General features: G+C 41.1%; 1 protein-coding gene across 1 annotated transcript; it reads left to right on the top strand.

Annotated features, from left to right (window-relative positions):
• Positions 1 to 1,179: 1,179 nt before the first annotated feature.
• KCNK13 (potassium two pore domain channel subfamily K member 13) lies at positions 1,180 to 21,437 on the top strand (the record flags this gene model as incomplete). The annotated part of the gene is made up of 2 exons (XM_081322246.1): positions 1,180 to 1,528; positions 20,572 to 21,437. 2 exons carry the CDS (start codon positions 1,180 to 1,182, stop codon positions 21,435 to 21,437), a joined length of 1,215 nt encoding a protein of 404 aa, XP_081178372.1.
• Between the last annotated feature and the right edge of the window lie 276 nt (positions 21,438 to 21,713).

Raw genomic sequence — 21,713 nt, 5'->3', positions numbered from 1 at the left:
CGGTAAAATTCGAGACTAAAGCAAGGAGGCACCTGGCACCACGCTTCCCTCTTTTGACTTTGGTTCCTTGCAAAGATAAAAGGTAAAATAAAAAAAAGATAAAGCATGCCTACCACCTCTGCAGAGATACTCTCCACAAACGGGGCTGTGCGTTTCTGAACAATAACGGTTACCTGTTTGACAGCGCGGTCGTCAAAACGGGACCTTGGGGATTCATTTCACGTGCTTGTAGCCCTACAGGCCTTAGGCAGCCCCATTTCCGGATTCTCTCGCCCAGTTTCCCCAGGACGACAGCCCGATCAACCACGATATTCCAGTAAAATTCGCATCCGGACTTCCGAAATTCTTCTCCCGCCAAGCACCATAGCCATGCTCGCCGCAAGTCTCTCCCGTGCTTCCTTGAAACAGCTTGTAGAGGCGGAGGCGGGAAGCAAAGGAGCCGCGCTTTGACTCTCTTCGGCGGGTTTGGGAAGAAATCCGGAGCGTTTTAACGCCCTGCCCGGTCTCAATTTTTCCCGTGGGTTGTCCGAAGAGTCCGGAGGAAAAAACGGCCACTTTGCGGACCTTACTGATCTCCTGGCGAAGTCGTCGTCGTACTGCACGTGGAAAAAGCGGTGTTTTTATAACCGCTGGGCGTTTCGGGGTGGTGCGAAATCCTGGAGCCCGGCGCCGGGGCAGTTGTGAGGTCTGACAAGACGGGAGTTGATTCAAACCCCAAGCCTGCCACGTGCGTCCTCGGTAGGAGAACATCGAGGAAGCGCCTCGAGTTTCGTCAACAGGTGGACGGTTGCTCGGCGCGATCCTAAAGGATGTCCTGCGGGGACGGAAGGACGATTGGTTCACATTGGTTCACACGGTGTGCTAGGATGGAGGGTTTGTTGTCCCTGTGTGTTGGGGGGAGAGAGCCCAGGGGGAGGCTCAGTTAATCTCAATGTACACAGGTTGTACTTTGACAATAAAGGTTTATTATTATTATTATTATCTCCTGTGGGGCGGAGGGGTGCAGCACGGCGGTCCGCGCCTTGCCCTCTTGCCGCTTCTGAGCCTGGAGAATAATACTTCACGGAGCGCCCCGCACGCCCCTTCGGGAGCTGCGGAACCCTGCCTGGAGGGGGCGCGAGGAGAATGAGCCGTTGAGGGGAGCTCGATAAAGCTCGGGCGCCTGGCGGGCAGAGCGGGATGGCTTGTCGCGGCTGTCTCTGCTGCTGTCCTTCGTCCACCTTTGGCACCCTCAGCGAAGACACCGCCCGGTTCCTGCTCCTGGCCTTTCTGTCTTTTCTCTACATGGGTTGCGGAGCTGCCATCTTCTCCCTTATGGAGCGGCCCACTGAGCTGGAAGCCCTTCAGAAGTGGCAGATGAAGATTGAAAACTTCTCCCAAAAGTACAACCTGGCTTTGGCGGATCTGAAGGATTTTCTGCTTGAGTACGAGTCCACCTACCGGATGGGTATCCGGGTAAACACAACGCGGCCCCAGTGGGACTTATTGGGAGCCTTTTTTTTTGTAGGCACCGTGGTTTCTACTGTAGGTAAGTGAGGAAACGCTCAAAATACTAACGCACTTACTTCATCTGCCTTGCCCGGTTTGGCTCTTGTAACTTTTCCAGCTCAGAAAATAACTACCATTCCACAAGAGAAGAGCAAAAGCATGAATAGGTTTCCATCATCAACGTCAGTGCTGGAAGGTAAAGATTGTATGGCTTGTATATTTGTATATGTAGCTTGTGAAACGGCTTAGAAGTAAGTACCTTTGGCTAAAATGTGCTTCTCAAAGTCACAAGGTATTTACAGAATGGGGGGGGGGGAATCTCTCAGAAAAGCATGACAGATTTCTTTCCATAGGACACATTTGTGTGAACTTCACTGCGGAAAGCCAAATTTATTCCACACAGTACTGAGAGTAATAAGCAAGTTACTTTTCCTTCACTCTTCTCCCACTGGTTTGTTGTATTTTCAGTTTTATAGCATGTCTTTAAGAATTTCTGAGCATGTTATACTCTTGTTCCTGTTAACACACATTGGAAGTCAGATTTATTGAAAGTTCATACTGGCTTTTGTGTACTTTAATCTTGCATGTTCTTGAATATCTCAAGTTTCTCATCTTTCTAAATGGCAACACAATTAGTTTATTTATTTATTTATTTATTTATTTATTTATTTATTTATTTATTTATTTATTTATTTATTTTATTGGATTTGTATACCGCCCTATTCCCGTAGGACTCAGGGCAGTTTACAGGGCAGTTAAAACCATGAATACAAAAAATTAAAAACAAATAAAACAATTAAATTAAATTCAAGCCCCAAGAGTAAATCTAAAACCCAGTTAAATTAACAACCCCACAGTCTGGACCAAACAGATCGAAGAGCCAAGTTTTCAGGTTCCGGCGGTACCTGAATGTTCTTTCTTACGTAGACATGAGTTAAATTCCCAAAGGAATCACTCTTATCAAAGAATTACCGTATCTCAGCAAGTGCTCATTTCCTTCCATAGAATCTTTTAAAAACATTTTTTCATGACAAATCATATCACAAAAGAACAAGCACTGAAGTTATCTGAACTGGTGAGCCTTTATAATAACTACATTTAGCAGGTGTAATTGGCTATTAAGATGCCCCAATTGTACAGTTGGTTTCTTTTAACAGTGATTGAGTGAATTAATATGTAGTAGGCTTTTCTGTTGTTTTTGCTCCCTTCAAGGCATCAGATTAAATCCTGGTGACTGCAGTTTTATTAGTGAGGTTTTACAAGTGGTTTCTCATTGCTTTCTTTGTAGGACTGAAAGAGAGACCAGCCCCAGGTAACCCACGTCACTGCTTTCTTTGTAGGTCTGAGAGAGGGTAACTCACCTGAGTTTGTGTCTAAGGCGGAACTAAAATTGATAGGTCTCTCTATTTCTAGCATGGTGCTTTAACAACTGGCTCTCTTGTATGTAATGTAGATTTCATGTTATATCTCAAATTATTCACAGCGCTGAAGGGATGCTGCTAAACTATTGGGTTGCTTTCAACTACAAAAACAACAATTTATGCTATTGGGGGACATTGATATAGCAAGTGGATATAAAAATATAAAATCCTCCTGTTGACCAGAATACAGACTCCATTTTGTAATTAAATTGGATAGAATAATTGCCCAGAGCTTATATTTAATAGGTGACAGTGTATGCAGTGCACCTGTTTATGACAGCAGTCACCTGTAATTTTTTTTCAATATATTTCAATTAGTTTTTGCCCCCATCAACAGTTAGAACATCTTCAGTATTAATTGGTTAGATTAGGTTTCTCTCCTCCTACTTTTCCTTTTTTGGAAAACCTTTGGGGTTTTTATATCTCTGTGCAATTTTATTTTAGCTACAATGGACCAAGAATTATACAAAGGATGACTATGATTAATTTGAACCTTGAAGTTAGAGTTGGAGTTGTCACTTCATTACTGTAATTGGAAGCTTTCCGTATGGGTCTGTAGTTGCCTTCTGGAATCACTTGTGGGCTTCCTAGAAGCATTGGACTGGTCCTTGTGGAAACAGAACTGGCTGCTCATTCCACTACGTTTCTATTTTTCCTTTTCCATCCACATCATCCAAACCTTCACAGTGTAGCGATATCATTCCAGAGCATAAGAAACATATTGAGGAGGTGCTTGTAGTCATTTTATATGAGCTAGAGTGCGATAGACTTAATAGTTTATTGTTGTTAGCATATGGTTGTTTATGATTGCTTTTACTTTTATACCTTGTATTTAGCTCTGGGAAGTCAGGGATGGGGAGGGGGGAAGGGGAGGGTGGAGGGTTAGGAAGGGTTGGGTAAGGGGTGGGGGGAGGGGTTGTTAAAGATAAAATGTATTGAAAAACTTTTCAATAAAAAAAAGAAACATATTGAGGAGAAAAGAGCTAGCCAAAGTGATGTTTTCCCAGGTTGGCATTTCCCATGGATCTCAGGGATTCCTCATCCTTCTTGGATGCACTTTTGTGTGCAGACATTAAGATCTCATGCAGATGTTTGCCTGTTACAGATTAAGTTGTGCCCACAGTTTATTTGAAATTTCAGGTGAAAATCCTGGAGGATGCACACAAAATAATATACCAATACTTAATTCTTACAATGGATGTATTTCCTAGCATTTACATTAATAAACAAGGGAATATCAAACTTATTTTTTTATCCAGCTGCTCCATTTTCAGTTATTTTCCCTATCGTTTATTCAGTCACTCTCTGTCTTTTTCATGATTCTGCCTAATACATAGATAGCACAAAACCAGAATAAATATGAAATTGAAATAGTGCCAGAACAACTTCCTAAGGCTCCAAATGTCATCCATTTGAAGTTTGATTCAGAACCTAGAGTGACTATATTCATTCAAAATAGTAAAAACAGGAATAATTGCAGCATTTTGAACTTCCCTATTTACTGCCTTGTGCTGCAGCATAAATTTCATTGGGGGAGAAAAAATGTGTTGGTTCATAATAGGCTCTGTTGAAAATCTTAGCCGTTAAAAGGAATGCTGTTTGATGTAAATGTAACTGGCCAGGCTGGATCCTGGCTTACTCAGACAATTATTCCCAAGCCAACATGCTGAATAGGACTATGTTATTTTTAACTCATCTTTTAATATGATTAATTTTAAAAACTAAAGTTTGAAGGCAAAAACTAAACCAGATTTCTTATATTTTAGCCTGCATTTTTGAGAATTCCAAGCAATAAACCACTGCTAAAAATTCCTGGTTTTGAAGTCCATAATGTAAGAACCCCAAGATCAGGGAAGGGTGATTATAGAAATATGTTGATGGGTTGAAAGAGAACTTGTATGAGATCTTTCTTCTTTCTTTCTTTTCTTTCTTTTCTTTGTGGAGATACATATGTAGATTACATTCTTGGGTAAAAAGTCACCAAGGGTAATCTATTTAAGATAGGAAGTCACATAATTTTTCTGAATAAATAAATAAAATTAAAAATATCTTGCCTGTCACAAAGACCTATACTCTTTCATAATATGTCTTATCCTAAAGAGAAAAAAAAGTTGTGATATAAATCTCTTGAATGAATATGGAAGAAAAGAAAAGCGAAATTTCTTATTTCAAGAAAATCTCCTTCAGGTTGTAGTGAATACAGATACAGTAGTCCTCATTTAGCAACTGCCATATTTAGTAACCATTTGAAATTACAATTTGAAGGTTAGGGATCATGTCTGTACCTCCTCTGTCACAAGAAATACTAAAATCCTATTCTTGTATGTTCTTATAATCTAAATGTAGTATCTATAATAACCAATATATAATACCTGTCATATATGTGAATAAAAAAGTAAAGACATTAGATTTCATAATTCCTACAAAAAGGCTATAGATATTGTTACAGGTACTTTTACTTTGATTTTAAAATGGCATTTTTGTTGCATAATATGAATAGTCACAACTATTCTGACGAGTGAAAATTAGCTAGCTTGTTTTGAATGTTGGATACATTACTAGGCTAACTTGTGAGTATAACTTAAGTATTAGCTTGTTTGTTCTCAACAGATTTCTAGCCTTTTTCTTCTTGATATGAAAACAGCTTGTTTGTTCTTAACTATCATCCCTTATCAATTGTCTCAGTTCTCTCACTGAGCTTGAACATTTTGTCTTTTACAGCCTTTTAGAATGACATTGATAAATCTGTAGTGATGCAAAACTAATCTGTGGAGTGCACATATGACTAATCTTATTAATCAAAAACCCTTTTTGACAAGATATAGTTTGAACTGGGGTCATCAAATATTAGTGCCCAGAGTACACCAGCTACTCTGTTGTCATGGTAGATGAATTCTGAATATCTGTTAAAAATTTTCTATGCACAGTAACTGTTTATACTGTGAGGAAGGTATATAGATCCAAGGTTACATTTTATTGTGTATAAAGCTTACATTCTAAAACCATGTATACACTGGGCATAACATTCTTAAAGTCACATTAAGTCCACAATTTTACCTACTGACTACCACATACTGGTATCTGAGAAATTATTGCTTGCTTTCTTAGAGATGCAGGGTTGATGTTAAACGAACTTAGCACCGCTGCTTTGCAGAAGTATAGCATGGAATGAATACCTCAAGAAAAGCATTTCAAGGCTGTGTGTCTATTGTTTCTGAATTAGTTTTAGTGGTCCCTACCATCATGTTTTTGGAGAGGGTGTGTGTAAAAAGAAATTATTTGCCTTATGAATTTTAGTGATGCAGCGTGCAGATTGGAACACACCTAAAAAGGGTTTGGGAAACATGCTTTATGGACTTTAGGCTATCCATTGCTTCTTTATGCATTGTAAAATATAATATTGATAGTTGTTTACCTGGTTTTGTGTGAGTATTTACGGTGTTATCCAAGTTGTCTTCATGTTTTGTGTTTGTATGCATGGAGAAAACTAAGATTTTTCAAAATGGTTTTTGTGTTTACTGTATCTAGAAAAAGGGCAGCTGTCATGAGAAGAAAGAATGGGAAAAGGGATGGATCAGCAACATTATTGAAGGAACTTTATATGTCTATATCAAATAAAAGCAAACTGGAGGGTCTATTTTGAGTCCCGTCTCCACAAAATATTTACAGACTGTAATGGCTCACTAGCACAGCTCAGTTCTAGCTGTAATTGAATGGATGGTGATAGCACTTTACTTCCCAAAGCAGATACAGTTGTTATGAAACATCCTAGACACCTAGTATTGGGAATCTTATTTGCTTTAGTGAAGTGCAAGTAATCTCCTATTTCATCACAGCATGTAGCCAGGGTAGCCTTTTTTTCTTTTTCTTTTTTGGTTTCAAGTAATGTCTTATCTCCATATGCAGATATCCAAGCTGAATTTGAAAAGTTCACTTATTAATTGTTCAGTGATTAAAAAATTTAGGCAAGCAGCAATCCTATCAAAAGTTTTAATGAAAACTCAGAGGAATTCTAGCAACAATGAAAGATCTTCATACAGGGAAGGGAGTGACTCAGCTTGGTTCTGAGTGTTCTGATCCTGGAAGGGTTCAGTTGTCAGGGAAAGCACATTTTCCGTGACATCCTCCTCCAGTTATTGAAAAGAAGCCCAATTATTGCATTGGTACTGTTTACTGGTACAAGTCACTACTTGTACACATTAAATTACTGGATAATTACTATTATGTTTTTCACACTATTCACCCAAAATAGGTGAACACAGAATATCTGCAACTAGAAGTCCTGTTTATTCAAGATCCAAATAGAAGAAGCTATTTATTTGTTCAACCTGGCCTTCAAATGAGATGTGCTATTTGTCTTAATGTTAGGATCTTCCAAATCATATGTCCTACAAAAGAACTTGATATAATTTTATATAAAGCATATTTACACAATGTGTGGTTCCTGAGCCATCTGTGTCCCCAAAAAGGCTTAAGTGATTTCCCCAGAGACATCCCAAAGACGATACAAAAATGAAGATGTTAATGTTGTTGAAGTAAAAAATATATGACTGGACAATAATAATCTTAATTTACTTTTAATGAGGTTTACCTATAAATGAAGTGAAATTAGATTTGTTCTATCCTGGTATCGCTCAATATATTTTGTTATTGAAGCTGTCACTCTTCTCAAAGACGGAGCCAAAAGGAATTGCTAGTGAAATTCAATGTAACGATTTCTTTTACCATAAGTTTGAAATTTGTAGTCATTCCAATCATTTTGATGCTTTGTTTCAGAATTTCTGGTACAAAAAAAGAACTTAAAACTATGCAGGCATCATTTTATATAGCATCCGTATGAAGTTGCTGGGAGAGGTCATTGGAAGGTTTGATATATAATATTATTAAGGTATTTAATAAGGTCGTCCCCAGCCTACTTTTGATAAGATAGAATAATGTGGGATAGATAGTACCACCATTAGATAGATCTGAAGTTGGCTGACCTACTGCACTCACCTCAATGAAACTACATCTACATGGAGGAAAGCATACAATGGGTTACCTGGGAATTTGGGTAGGGGGAATTAACACAATTGCTAGCAAGACCCTCAAAACTGTCTGCGATAACTTCGCAGACGTGTTCGATGGGTCGTTAGGGAGGTACAAGGGACCCCCCATTACATTTAATTTAGACCCCGCTGTTAGGCCCATCAGGCTTAAGGCCCGGAGGGTGCCTTTCGCCCTTAAACAAAAAATCGAGGCCGAACTAGATAAGCTAGTAGGCCAGGGCGTCCTAGAACCCGTAGAGGGAGGCCTCTGGGAGACACCAATCGTCACACCCCTTAAACCGAACGGGGATGTGAGGATTTGTGCTGACTATAAAGCCACCCTGAACTTAGCAATGAAAAAACACGCTTACCCGGTCCCGACGGTGAAGCAGGTCCTCGCGACGATCCAGGACGGCGCCATTTTCGCCAAGCTCGACTTGGCGCAGGCGTATTTGCAACTCACTGTGTCTAAGGAAGCCGCCGAGGCCCAAACGATAGTTAACCACAAGGGGGCGTTCCGCGTTCACAGACTTCAATTCGGAATAGCAGCAGCTCCAGGCATCTTCCAGGAGGTGATGGAGAGGACCTTAAAGGGCATACCTGGTGTATGCCCTTACTTCGATGATGATGTCCTAATCGCTGGAAAAACTGAAGACATCTTAGCAGACAGGCTGGAACAGGTACTGGGGAAATTCAGGGATGCAGGGCTTAAACTAAAAAAAGACAAGTGTTGTATAGGGGTAAAATCAGCTGAATTCTTAGGATTCAGAATTGATGCACAGGGTATTCACCCTACTGAGGGAAAAATTAAGGCAATCAAATTGGTACCTGAACCCAAAAATAAGGCGGAACTACAAGCCTTCCTAGGTTTAATCAATTTCTACCACACCTTTTTGCCTCACAAAGCAGCCATCGCTGAACCTTTACAAAGGTTGTTAGATAGGCAGACACCTTGGCAGTGGCAGGACAAGCACAGAATCAGCTCCCAAACATTAAAGGACATCTTGTCCAGTAACTCCACAGTCACTCACTTCATTGAGAACAAACCAATCTTCCTAGCATGTAACGCCTCTCCTTATGGAGAGACTTATTGAACTTATTGAAGACTTATTGAACAAGATGCAGTTCAGGGGTGAGGAAAGTATACACAAATACAGGATAGGTAATTGGCTCAACAGAAGTCCCTGTGAGAAGGATCTAGGTGTCCTGGTGGACCAGTATCAGTCAGCAGTATGCTGCAGCTGCCAAAAAAGCCAATGTAGACCTAGGCTACATCAACAGGGATGGCATCAAGATTATGAAAAGTGAAAGTACCCCTCTATACTGCACTAGTGAGGCCACATTTGGAATATTGCATCCAGTTCTGCTTACCACAATACAAAAAAGGTGTTGAGGCCTTAGAAAGAGTGCAGTGAAGAACAACAAAGAAGATAAAGGGTCTGAAGTCTAAATTATATGAATGGCTAAGGGAACTAGTATGTTTAGTCTAACAGAGAGGAGGTTTAGGGGATACCTGATAGCAATCTTCCAATACCTGATGGACTGTCATAGGTAAAAGGGCATCAATTTATTCTCTATAACACCTGAAGGCAGAACAAGAAGCAATAGATGGAAGCTTGTAAGAGGGTGGGTGCTCCATTACCAGAGATTTTCAAGAAAAGATTGGCAACCATTTGTCCAGATGGTATAAAATTCTGCCTTGGCAGGCAGTGGTTTGGATTAGAAGACTTCCAAAGTCCCTGCCAACCCTATGATTCTATTATCAATTTTGATGGTTATACCTAGATTCATATCTTGCTCTCAGACCATTTGAGAGATGGGATGGAAGTGTTGACCCCATTCTTGAAGCTATAAGGATGTAGGTGAAATGCATGAAGATTTAACATGTGAAGATGGAATGACTTGTTTTAGAGGCTAAGTTCAGGATAATATTGTATTAGCTTTAGTTCTTGATAGGATAGTTTCTCAAGATAAAACTACTGCACAACTTGGGGTTTCTCTTGTCTTTAAAATTATGAAACATCTATGGAAGCTGTGGCCAGGAGGGCTTTTATTGAGCTTCAGTTTGTGTACCATTTTCTGGTTGTTTCTGGAACAGAAAATGGTGGCATGTCATTGATGCCTTTTTCACCTGCTGGTTGAACTAATGTAATGAATTTTACATTGCAATATACAGAATAACGCTGCACCAAACCATTTAATATAACCCTATTGCATATTCCAGGAGTTATATTAGCTGCCACTTGGTTTCTAAGATAATTTAAAGTGTTGATTATCCATCTCTATGTGAGTTGATGCCTTGTTATCTTCAAGACCACTTACTCAAAATGGATTCTTCCAGTATAAGGTGTGCCTGCTGAAAATAATAATAATAATAATAATAATTTAATTTTTATACCGCCCTTCTCCCGAAGGACTCAGGGCAGTGTACAGGGCAATACAATAAAATACAATATATAAAAATTAAAAGAAATATTAAATACAGTAGCCCAATTAAATAAATTAATACAAAATGTTAAAATACCCCTAAACCCATCAGACCAGGCCGGCTTGTTCAAATAAATATGTTTTTAGGTCACGTCGGAAGGAGCGAAGGTCGGGAGCCATCCGGAGCTCCACCGGTAAATGGTTCCAAAGGTCTGGCGCACCCACAGAGAACGCCCTCCCCCTGGGGGCCGCCAGTCGACACTCTGACCGACGGCACCCTAAGGAGGCCCTCTCTGTGGGAGCGCACTGGACGAAGGGAAGTTGATGCCGGCAGCAGATGCTCCCGTAAGTAACCCGGACCCATGCCATTTAGGGCTTTATAGGTCGTAACCAGCACCTTGAATCTTACCCGGAGGACAACCGGAAGCCAATGCAGCTCGCGGAGTAGAGGTGTTACATGGGAGTATCGGGAAGCCCCCACCACCACTCGTGCGGCTGCATTCTGCACCAGCTGGAGCCTCCGAGTAGTCCTCAAGGGCAGCCCCATGTAGAGAGCATTGCAGTAGTCCAAACGGGAGGTCACGAGTGCATGAGTGACTGTGCGCAAGGCATCCCGATCTAGATAGGGCCGCAACTGACGCACCAGGCGAACCTGAGCGAAGGCCCCCCTAGTCACAGCTCCTATATGATCATCCAAGGAGAGCTGTGAATCTAGGAGGACACCCAAGTTACGAGCCCTATCTACGGGGGGTAATATCTCACCCCCCATAATTAGCGATGGAATATTCTCAATTTCCCGAGACGCCGGCACACACAGCCACTCAGTCTTGTCAGGGTTGAGTCGAAGCCTGTTCCTCCCCATCCAGACCCGGACCGCCTCCAGGCAACGGGACATCACGGAGAGGGCATCACTGGGGTGGTTTGGGGTGGAGATAAAAAGCTGGGTATCATCAGCATATTGATGATACCCAACCCCAAAACCACGAATGATCTCACCCAGCGGCTTCATATAGATGTTGAACAGGAGAGGCAAGAGGACCGACCCCTGAGGCACTCCACAAACAAGAGGCCTCGAGGCCGACCTCTGCCCTCCTGCCAACACCGACTGCGAACGTCCCAGGAGGTAGGAGGAGAACCACCGTAAAACGGTGCCTCCCACTCCCAACCCCCGAAGACGCCGCAGTAAGATACCATGGTTGATGGTATCAAAAGCCGCTGAGAGGTCTAATAGGACTAGGACAGAGGAACAACCCCTGTCCCGAGCCCGCCAGAGATCATTCACCAGTGCGACCAATGCCGTCTCCGTGCTGTACCCAGGCCTGAAGCCTGATTGGTACGGGTCTAGATAATCAGCTTCCTCCAGGAACACAGGGAGCTGCTGCGCCACCACACTCAACAACCTTCGCAAGAAAGCGAAGGTTGGAGACTGGTTGAACGTTGTTTAAAACAGCTGGGTCCAGGGCAGACTTCTTGAGGAGGGGTCTCACCACCGCCTCCTTCAAGGTGGCGGGAAAACTACCCTCATTCAGAGAAGCAGTTATCACTGCCTGGAGCCAGCCTCGTGTCCCCTCCCGAGCCGAATAAACCAGCCAGGAGGGGCACGGGTCCAATAAACAAGTGGTGGAGCTCAGCTTCCTCATAATCCTGTCCACCTCTTCCGGAGTCACAGGGTCAAACTCCTCCCAGATGACATCGACAAGATCACCCATGTTCTCACCGTCAGACTCTGCCCAGTCAGAGGCCAGACCGGTCCGGATCCGAGCGATTTTGTCCGACAGATGTTGACTAAACTCCTCGGCACGACCCTGCAAGGTTTCCTCCCTCACCTGACATGCGCTTTCAACTTCAATAGTCCTCCAAACCAGCTCTCAGCTCATGAATGACACAATACTAGGATTCAGTTGGAAATCCCAATATTAGTATTTAATCAGCTTTTTGTCTAGTCAATGTAATTGAAAATAACCTAGCTTGAGATTGGATTTTAAGTCCAGTAAAAGACAAATGCTTACACAGTATTCTAAAACATTTTCCCATTGGCTGAAACCATCAGATGTTCAGTCTTTTAAATTTATATAGAGGACTGAGTACAAATCACACAGAAAGAACATTCTTCTCTTAGCACAATTTGTCTCATGGCAACTGATATTTGCACTCAATACTGTAACATATTTGTCAGCATAACTGTCTTTTCATTTAACACAGAAGGAACTCCTCCCAGATGATATCGACAAGATCACCCATGTTCTCACCGTCAGACTCTGCCCAGTCGGAGGCCAGACCGGTCCGGATCCGAGCGATTTTGTCCGACAGATGCTGGCTAAACTCCTCGGCACGGCCCTGCAAGGGCTCCTCCCTTACCTCCTGATTCAGGAGGGAGCGAGTCACCCTAAACAGGGCGGCCGGGCGATTATCTGCGGACGCGATGAGGGCAGCAAAGTAGTTTGACCTTGCTGTCCTCATCGCCACGAGGTAAGACCTTGTAAAGGACCTTAGTCGCAATCGGTCGGATTCAGACCGGCTAGACCTCCAACAGCTCTCTAGGCCCCGTCTCCGACGCTTCATCTCCCGGAGCTCCGCAGAGAACCACGGAGCCCACTGGGATCTGCACCGGGTCAGGGGCTGCATGGGTACAACTTGGTTGAGTGCCTCAGTGGCTGCCTTTTCCCAGGCTTCCACTAGGGCCTCAGCCGAGCTGTGAACTAAGGCGGCAGGTGGGGACCCGAGGGCCGCCTGGAACCGCTCAGGGTCCATTAGGCGCCTGGGGCGGAACCATCTAGTTGGTTCAACAGCCCCACGACGGAGGTTGGCAAAATGGAAGACCAGCCGCAGGAGATGATGATCGGTCCATGACAGGGGCGTAACAATTGGAGAGACCCCACCCAGATCATCCAACCACCGGCCAGATAGAAAAATCAAATCGAGCGTGTGACCCCCCCCCCATGAGTTGGGCCCTGAATTACTTGCATCAGGTCCATGGCCGTCATGGAAGCCATGAACTCCCGAGCTAACTCAGATGATCCCCCCAGGGATGGCAGATTGAAGTCACCCAAGATTATAAATCTGGGGAACTCAATCACCAACCCTGAGAGGATATTGAGAAGCTCAGGCAGGGCTGCTGCTATGCGACTAGGCGAAAGGTACACAAGCAGCAAGCCCAACTGAGCCCTAGGGCCACATCTCATGAGGAGAGACTCACACCCGGCTATTTGGACAACGGTGGCCTCCCGTTGTGATAAGACAGAAAGGAACTCTGATGCAAGATTTTCTGCAGGAATTCTTTTCTGGTGGAACACACTGCTTTATAAAAGGGAACTCTCATTTCTGACATTTAAGACAGGTTGTTAAACTGTTATATCAGTTTTTTTTAAAGTGTGGTATATTAAAGATGTACTTTTCAAAGATATTACTATATGAAGCTTAGAGTTGTACAACTAAAGTCGCTTAAAAGCAGGCTACATAATAAATATATTCTAAATTAATAAATACTGTATCATGCTTAACATTATCCTCTATAAAAATCATACATGCAACTAGTCTTCAGTCTCTACCGGAAAGTGAGAGTTGCAATTAATTATGCTTTCCTGAATTGCGGGCTGTAGTGGTGTATACCACCATTCCCAACTTTGCCCATGCTGGTAGGAATCCGGAAGTTGCTGTCCTGCTATATATGGAGAATGTAAAAATTGCTTGGTTCACAGATTGCTTTTGCCGTATTCAGTCTTCACATTTTAAGGCAAGAGTCTCCAACTTCCAGGCCACAGAAGAGTACTGATCAGTGGATTGTTAGGAACTGGACCCCGCAAGCGGCAGTGAGCGAGGATCTAGGCTCTGTGTGAAACCATCCCCTACCCCTGTCTGTGGAAAAAATGTCTTATACAAAACCGGTCCCTGATGCCAGAAAGTTTGAGGAATGCTGTTTTAAGTGCACATCTGAGATATCTTAGGTACTTAAAAATATATTCAAAAAATATATTCAATGGTTTTACATTTATGCTGACCTTAAGAGTTTAAAAAAGAATTGTGTATGTCAGATAAATGTACTACTTACCACAACTATACTAAAATTGTTTTAAGGCTTACTATTTCTTTAAAATGGATATCCTAATTTCAAATTATTACTGTGGTTTTTTTTAATTATTTTGCCAGTTCTTGTGAATTCCTCTAAACTTTAGATTAAAAACTTTCTGTATTTTCCTGTCTTGAATAAAAATCTCTCCCTGGGTAATTAATAGCAAAACTACATCACCCAAAATATACTGAACCACAGACGCCATTTAGAACACATTTAAACCAGACAGATTCAAAGAAAAGGTGAAATAGGCAGACTATAACTTTTAGTAAATCTTAAGACTGCAGCCAAGAAATTAAAAGACGCTTGCTCCTGGGGAGGAAAGCCATGGCAAATCTAGTCACTTGTAAAAATATTTAGAAATTGGGGGGGAGAAATAAGCTGAAATAAACATGTTGACAGAATTTATGATAAGGCAACTAAAACGATACACAAGATTATTGAAACTATATATTGAACTGTAGTTAAGCAAATAAAACTGTCTTAATGTAATGTTTTGCAAAGAAAGATATGTTGGGGAAAGGGGAAATCAAATGATTAACATTTGGAATATAGATTATAGAAATTAATTGTTAAGGACTGTCTTATAAATGTTACCCAGACAACATTCTGTTTTATAATGATTTATGTTATGTTAAAAAATTCTAATAAAATATTTACAAAAAAAAAAAAAGAAAGCCATGGCAAATCTAGACAGCACACTAAAAAGCAGAGGCCTCACCCTGCCAACAAAAGTGCGTATAGTCAAGGCTATGGTCTTCCCAGTTGCAATGTATGGCTGTGAAAGTTGGAACATAAGAAAGGCTGAGCGCCAAAGAATTAAGGCCTTTGAACTATGGTGCTGGAGAAGACTCCTGCGAGTCCCTTGGACTGCAAGGCGATCAAACCGGTCAGTCCTAGAGGAGATCAACCCTGACTGCTCTTTAGAAGGCCAGATCCTGAAGCTAAAAGTCAAATACTTTGGCCACCTAATGAGAAGGAAGGACTCACTGGAGAAGAGCTGAATGCTGGGAAAGATTGAGGGCAATAGAAGAAGGGGATGACAGAGAATGAGATGGCTGTATGGAGTCACTGAAGCAGTAGGCGTGAGCCTAAATGGACTCCAGAAGATGGTAGAGGACAGAAAGGCCTGAAGGAACATTGTCCATGGGGTCGTGATGGGTCGGACACGACTTCGCAACTAACAACAACAAAGACCTGAAATAATTATGGATTTTAGCAATCCTGTTAGAACTAAATAAAAGTTTAATTGACTACAATGGTCAGTTTACTGAGTAGGTGCTAATCAAAAGACATGTAGATATGGCTAAGTCAAAGTTTCAATTCTTTCAATTCCTTTCTTTTAATATAGGTAGGAAATATTCAATCGATCCATCCCTGGTGACAGATGAATACACTGAGGAATCTAGAAGGAGCTGGGGATGTTGCCTGAAGTTCTGCTAAGATCCTAGCCATTGCTTGGAATAGGGAGGTAGCAGAGATCTTGGACAGGATTTCACCTGTGCGACCTCTCTCAGTCCATTGCTCCCAGTATTCCCCATAGTTCATGAGGAATTGAGGGAGCTAAAGAGACTTCTAGAACACTGCTGGAGGAAGACTAGTCATGAGTGGCAGCTACTATTAAAGTCTACCTTGTGGTGGAAAGAGTAGCAAACTGCCAATAGATAGAGATAGTACATCCATCTCTTCTTGACTTCTTGGCAACTTTTGATACCATCAATCATGGTACCCTTTTGGGTCATCTCCAGGAGTTTGGGGTGAGAGGCACGGTTCTGTGTTGGTTCACCTCCTGCCTTCGAGGCTAGTCCCAATCAATAGAGAGCAAGTGGTCCATCCCATGCCCCCTGCCCTATGAGGTATCACAGGACTTGGTGCTCTTTCAGCTTCTTTTTAATATCTACTTAAGACACTGGATGAGATCATCCCATCACCATGGAATGAGGTATCATCAGTATGCAGATGATACCAGATTGTACATCTCTATCCTTGGTGAACTAAATGGTGTTGTGGTCATCTTCTTGCAGTGCTTGGAGTCTGTGGGGGCCAGAATGGGGAACAACAGGCTTCAACTGAACTTTGGTAAGATGGAGTGTCTATGGAAAGGGGCCTAGGGTGGACTATTCCACATGACCCAGTGTGTAGCCTGGGGCTCCTATTTCTGTCACTCACCTGGAATTATGTATGTTGACTGGTGTCTACTATCAGCTGGGAATAATGGGCGTTATAGTTAACATACCCAGAAGAGAAGGATGATTGCAATATTTAGTTAACATGTGACTAGAGTGAAAAATACCTCATTCATTTGGGAGATATCTGAAGCTATAATTGAATGATCTTAATTTCTTTAGACAATAAAAACCAAATATACCAGTGCTCAGTGCTTTACACCTAAAAGTTCAATTAGCATTGATTTTAAAAAAAATTGCACTTATAAGGGGGGAAAAACATTTTACACAACTTATTTTTTTTTTGTTCTTGCAACAGCAGTACCATAAGTAAATGTATTTACAATGCTATCAGTGAAAAGGAAGGGAAATCAATGTAAGATTCTCCTTGGAGACTAAACTGAAATGAAACATAATGGACATATTCAGGTATAAGCACACAAATGATATTTTTACTGTTACATTTTAATTGAATTTGTATCTCATATTCAATGATAAAATATCAGTAAGAATTAAAACAAATTAACAATTAAAAGAGCCTCGGTTGTACAGTGGTTAGAATGCAGTATCGCAGGCAAATTCTGCTCACAGAGTTCAGTGCTGAACGTTGACTCAGCCTTTCATTCTTCTAAGGTTGGTAAAATGAGGACCCAGATTGTTGGGGGCAATAGGCTGAGAGAGTGCTACACTATGGGGTGGTCTATAAGTCTAAGTGCTATTGCTACTGCTAAATTGGAAATTGACATGCACAAACAAAACAATTGTTACCATCATGTTTTATTTTAAAAAATGTTTTTAGAATCTACTTAGGCCCCAGAGTATTTTTACAAAATAAAAATAGTTGAAGGCTGCAAAATAGTGCTTTGTTGCCATGTATATCCCCCCAATCAGAAAAAAAAATAGATAAGAGCTGAGATGTATAATTACTATAATAAACTGGGACTGTTCTTGAAGATCACCCAGAAACCAACTAATAAAGAAATATGGTCACCCACATATCCTCCACTCTGCAGGGGGTAGATTGGAGAGAAGGAGATTTCAAGAGAGTTGTTAGCTGGTTGCTTTTCTACACCTCACATTGTGATTGTGCTGGCAATAGGAAAAGGTGAAGCAAAAGAGAGATTGCCTACAGAAATTACCGGTACTTGCTTTTTCTCTTCCTATTCCCCCCTCACAGAGTAGAGAGATTGGAAAGATTGGAGAGAAAAGAGATTTTAAGAGAATGCTGTAAGCTCTTTGCTTAGTGTACCAGTGGCTCCCAGCCCTGGGCTGCAGTGTAATCAAGTTGCTTTCTATGTGTACAAAACAGTAAGTAGCATTCCAGCATTTCAAAGGGAAGGGGAATGGTTAGGAGGCAAACAAAAGCCAAAGGTGTGAAACTTGAGTTTCTCTCTTTCCAGTCGAAAGCACAGCTACAGTCATGTGATTTGTCACTTAGTTACCACTTTGCTTGGTGGCAGAGTTGCCATTCCCAATCATGATTGGTAAACAAGGACTACATTCCTCATTTGGTGTATTCCTCATGTGTTAGTTCCATCATTCTCAGTAGCATAACCAGCTATAATTCCACCTATCTGGAGAAGTCTGATTTGAGGAGAAAGACTGAACTAAGCTCTCATTCTAAGACAGAGTTACTTGCTATGCATCTGTGAGAGGTTGTCTTTTAGTATATGGAACATACAATGAGCAGAACTCTTTGATGCTTTAGAACTGATAGCAATAAGGGATATAATCTCATTCTTTTTAATGGTCAATCACTAAACCCATGTTAGCTCTGAATTTTCTTACAGGGGTCTACAAAACATTTCTAATTGTTTAGCAGGAATATCACAAAAACATTTTTTCTTCCATTATGTCACTTAGATTAAAAAAGCTTTAACTAAAGTAAAATAGCATTAACTCTAATTCCACTCTCCATATATGTACGGTACAAGTTAGCGCTCTCTCTCCTGCTTCCTGAGCTCTGTCATGACTGTTTTTAGCTCTGTAGTGATGTAGTGATGGTAAGACAATATCTACATAAATTAAAACCCTAACTGAGCAGAGTTCTAACATAGAAGAAAGCACTAACCTCACACCTAACTGCCAATTGTAGTAATCCATTAGTTCTGTTTTCCTTGTATTAATGTAAATTTCATCTTTTAAGATTAGAAAAATTGTATAACTGCTTTCTTCAGAAAATTTTAGAAAAAATTATACTACTCTGTAGAATTGAACAAGTTGTTCCTTTATATTTTTTTCTTGGAAGAAAATATCAAAAAATATTATAAATTAATTAGTAAACATTAATTGGCTAGTAGTTATGAAACTGGTACCAGACAGTTAGGTTTTTTAGTGTAATTCAGATGAACATTTCTGATGTATAGATTTTGTTAAAGCACATCAACTCCTTGGCCTGGGTTTTTTCTTGTTGCCACAGCTCCACTGTTACTTGGTGACTAACAAAGTCAGCTTGATGGTTACAATGAATAAGGTGGCAAAAACAATGCTGTGAAGATTTTTTTCACTGTTTACAACTGAGTTTCCTGGGAAAGGCTCCCAAGAAGCTAAAAACCTCCGAATGTAAACGGAAGCAGTGTTTTAATTTTATGGGGGGCAGAAACGTACAATATTGAAGTGTAAATAACATAAAGCTACAGTTTTGATAAATTTGAGAACTGAGATAACTGTTAAGATTTTCTCTTTGAAAAAACATTGAGGCAAAATGTAAAAAATCAATCCTTTGTTTTAAGAGTGGAAAATGGACTTGGAATGACATCTAGTGGTGGCTTTGTGTATAGCACTATAATTTGCTTCCTTTTCGTAAAAACTTCCAGTGTTGGACCATTCACCGCTTCTGGAGGCAGGTTGTTCCACTGGTTAATTGTTCTAACTGTCAGGAAGTTTCTCCTTAGTTCTAGGTTGCTTCTCTCCTTGATTAGTTTCCATCCGTTGCTTCTTGTCCTGCCTTCGGGCACTTTGGAGAATAGCTCCCTTTTCTTTGTGGCAACCCCTGAGATATTGGAATACTGATATTATGTCACCCGTAGTCCTTCTTTTCATTAAACTACACATACCCAACCATTCCTTATATGTTTTAGCCTCCAGTCCCCTGATCATGTTTGTTGCTCTTCTTTGCACTCTTTCTAGAGTCTCAACATCTTTTTTACATCATGGTGACCAAAACTGGATGCAGTATTCCAAGTGTGGCCTTACCAAGGCATTGTAAAGTGGTATTAATAGTTCACGTGATCTTGATTCTATCCCTCTGCTAATGCAGCCTAGCACTGTGTTGGCTTTTTTGGCAGCTGCAGCACACTGCTGGCTCATATTTAAGTGATTGTCCACTACAACTCCAAGATCCACTAGATGTTTCCTACAAATTTCTTTCTGATTTTCTTCTCCCCAGTCTTCATTTCTGGATGCCATTACCTTTGGACACCCAATCTGGCTGGATCGTACTTCAATTTATTTGAGTACCATCACTCTCTCAAGCTTGCACACATTGGTATATTAATAGTTATCAGAAGCTTAAGTAACACCAGCTGCCTGCAATTAGTGCAGGTTCGCATCCCACCACTCAGCCTTCCATCCTTCCGAGGCAGGTAAAATGAGGACCCAGATTGTTGGGGGCAATAAGCTGACTTTGTAATAATGCTGCTTGGGGGGGGGGGGCGAAAGCCCTAATAAGCAGGCATATACATAGAATGAAGGCTATTGCTAAGCACATTGATTTGTGCTTCTTAGATTGTAAGCCGCCCTGAGTCTTCGGAGAAGGGCGGGATATAAATGGGATTAAAATAAATAAATAAATAAATAAATAAATAAATAAATAATGCTTATGGAGCACCATGAAATTTTACATAAATGTACTGTATAACTATTCTAACATTACCACAAATAGATAAGTTTAATAATACACTGACTTCTTATGTGTAACATCGTATTGCTCAGAAATCTTGTTTACATAACATTTTTCTATTTTTATCTTCCAGGATTTGGCAGAACCACACCAATTACCAGAGCAGGAAAACTTTTTCTGATACTTTATGGCCTTATTGGCTGTGCAGCGACCATCTTATTCTTCAACCTATTCCTGGAGCGTCTGATCACAGTTATCGGATATGTTATGAAGATTTACCATAAGAGGAAGCTAAAGCAAAAACTTTCTGTAGATGTCCAGCAGGCTGAGATTGATGAAGTAGCCCTCTTAGCTGAATGGAAGCCCTCTGTGTATAATATCATGCTCATCTTGTGTTTGGTATCAGTTATTGTTTCCTGTAGTGCTTCTGCTATGTTCACAGCAACAGAAGGATGGAGTTACTCTGATTCTCTTTATTATTGCTTTGTGTCCTTCAGTACTATTGGTTTTGGTGACATGGTGAGTGGTTTGAATCCATACTACAATAACGTTTACCGGTTTGGCAATGGTGTTGTTGTATTCATAGGGATATGTTTTGTCTATTCCTTATTTAATGTGATCTCCATTATTATCAAACAATTCTTAAACTGGATATTAAAGAAATTGGGCAGCACATGTCATAAGTGCCGAAGAAGACTCTTGAGGCCACAGACAAATGTTGTGATGCCAGGGACTGCGTGGACCCAGCGCAACATATCAATTGAGTCAGATGGTGTCCTTGACAGTGAGACAGAAGGACCCAGAATATCTGGTGAAACGTTCTCCGTGAAAGACCTCTTAGCCTCTAACAGAGTATCACTTGGTGTCATACAAAGACAATTGTGTGAAATTCCTTTTCGCAGACCAACAAGCTCATCTATGCAAAATGGATTTGCAGGTGGTGTAGGTGCTTTGGGAATTATGAGCAATAGATTGGCAGAGACAAGAACTGATAGGTAAACATTAAGACTGGAATATGGGAAGTATGGGAAGATCAAATCACAAAGACAGTTAACTGAACAAGGTGATTTTCAGAAGAGCAATCCCTAGTTTTGTTGCTGGCAGTTAATATGTGTTGCATTTTGCACATAATGGTCTGTTCTTGCTCCATAACCCCTGCTGAAGACAGTTAAGTGGTATCACTTTATGTAGCCACACTTAAAAGCTTCAGCAATATGTGTCAAAAGCATAAGAAAGTAAACAAATCACCCAAAAAACTAAATTTGCTTCATTAGT

Source organism: Vipera berus, assembly GCF_964194415.1.
Source record: "Vipera berus genome assembly, chromosome: 1".
NCBI lineage: Eukaryota > Metazoa > Chordata > Lepidosauria > Squamata > Viperidae > Vipera > Vipera berus.
Note: the sequence above shows the minus strand (reverse complement) of the source record. Positions and strands in the feature narration are given on the sequence as shown.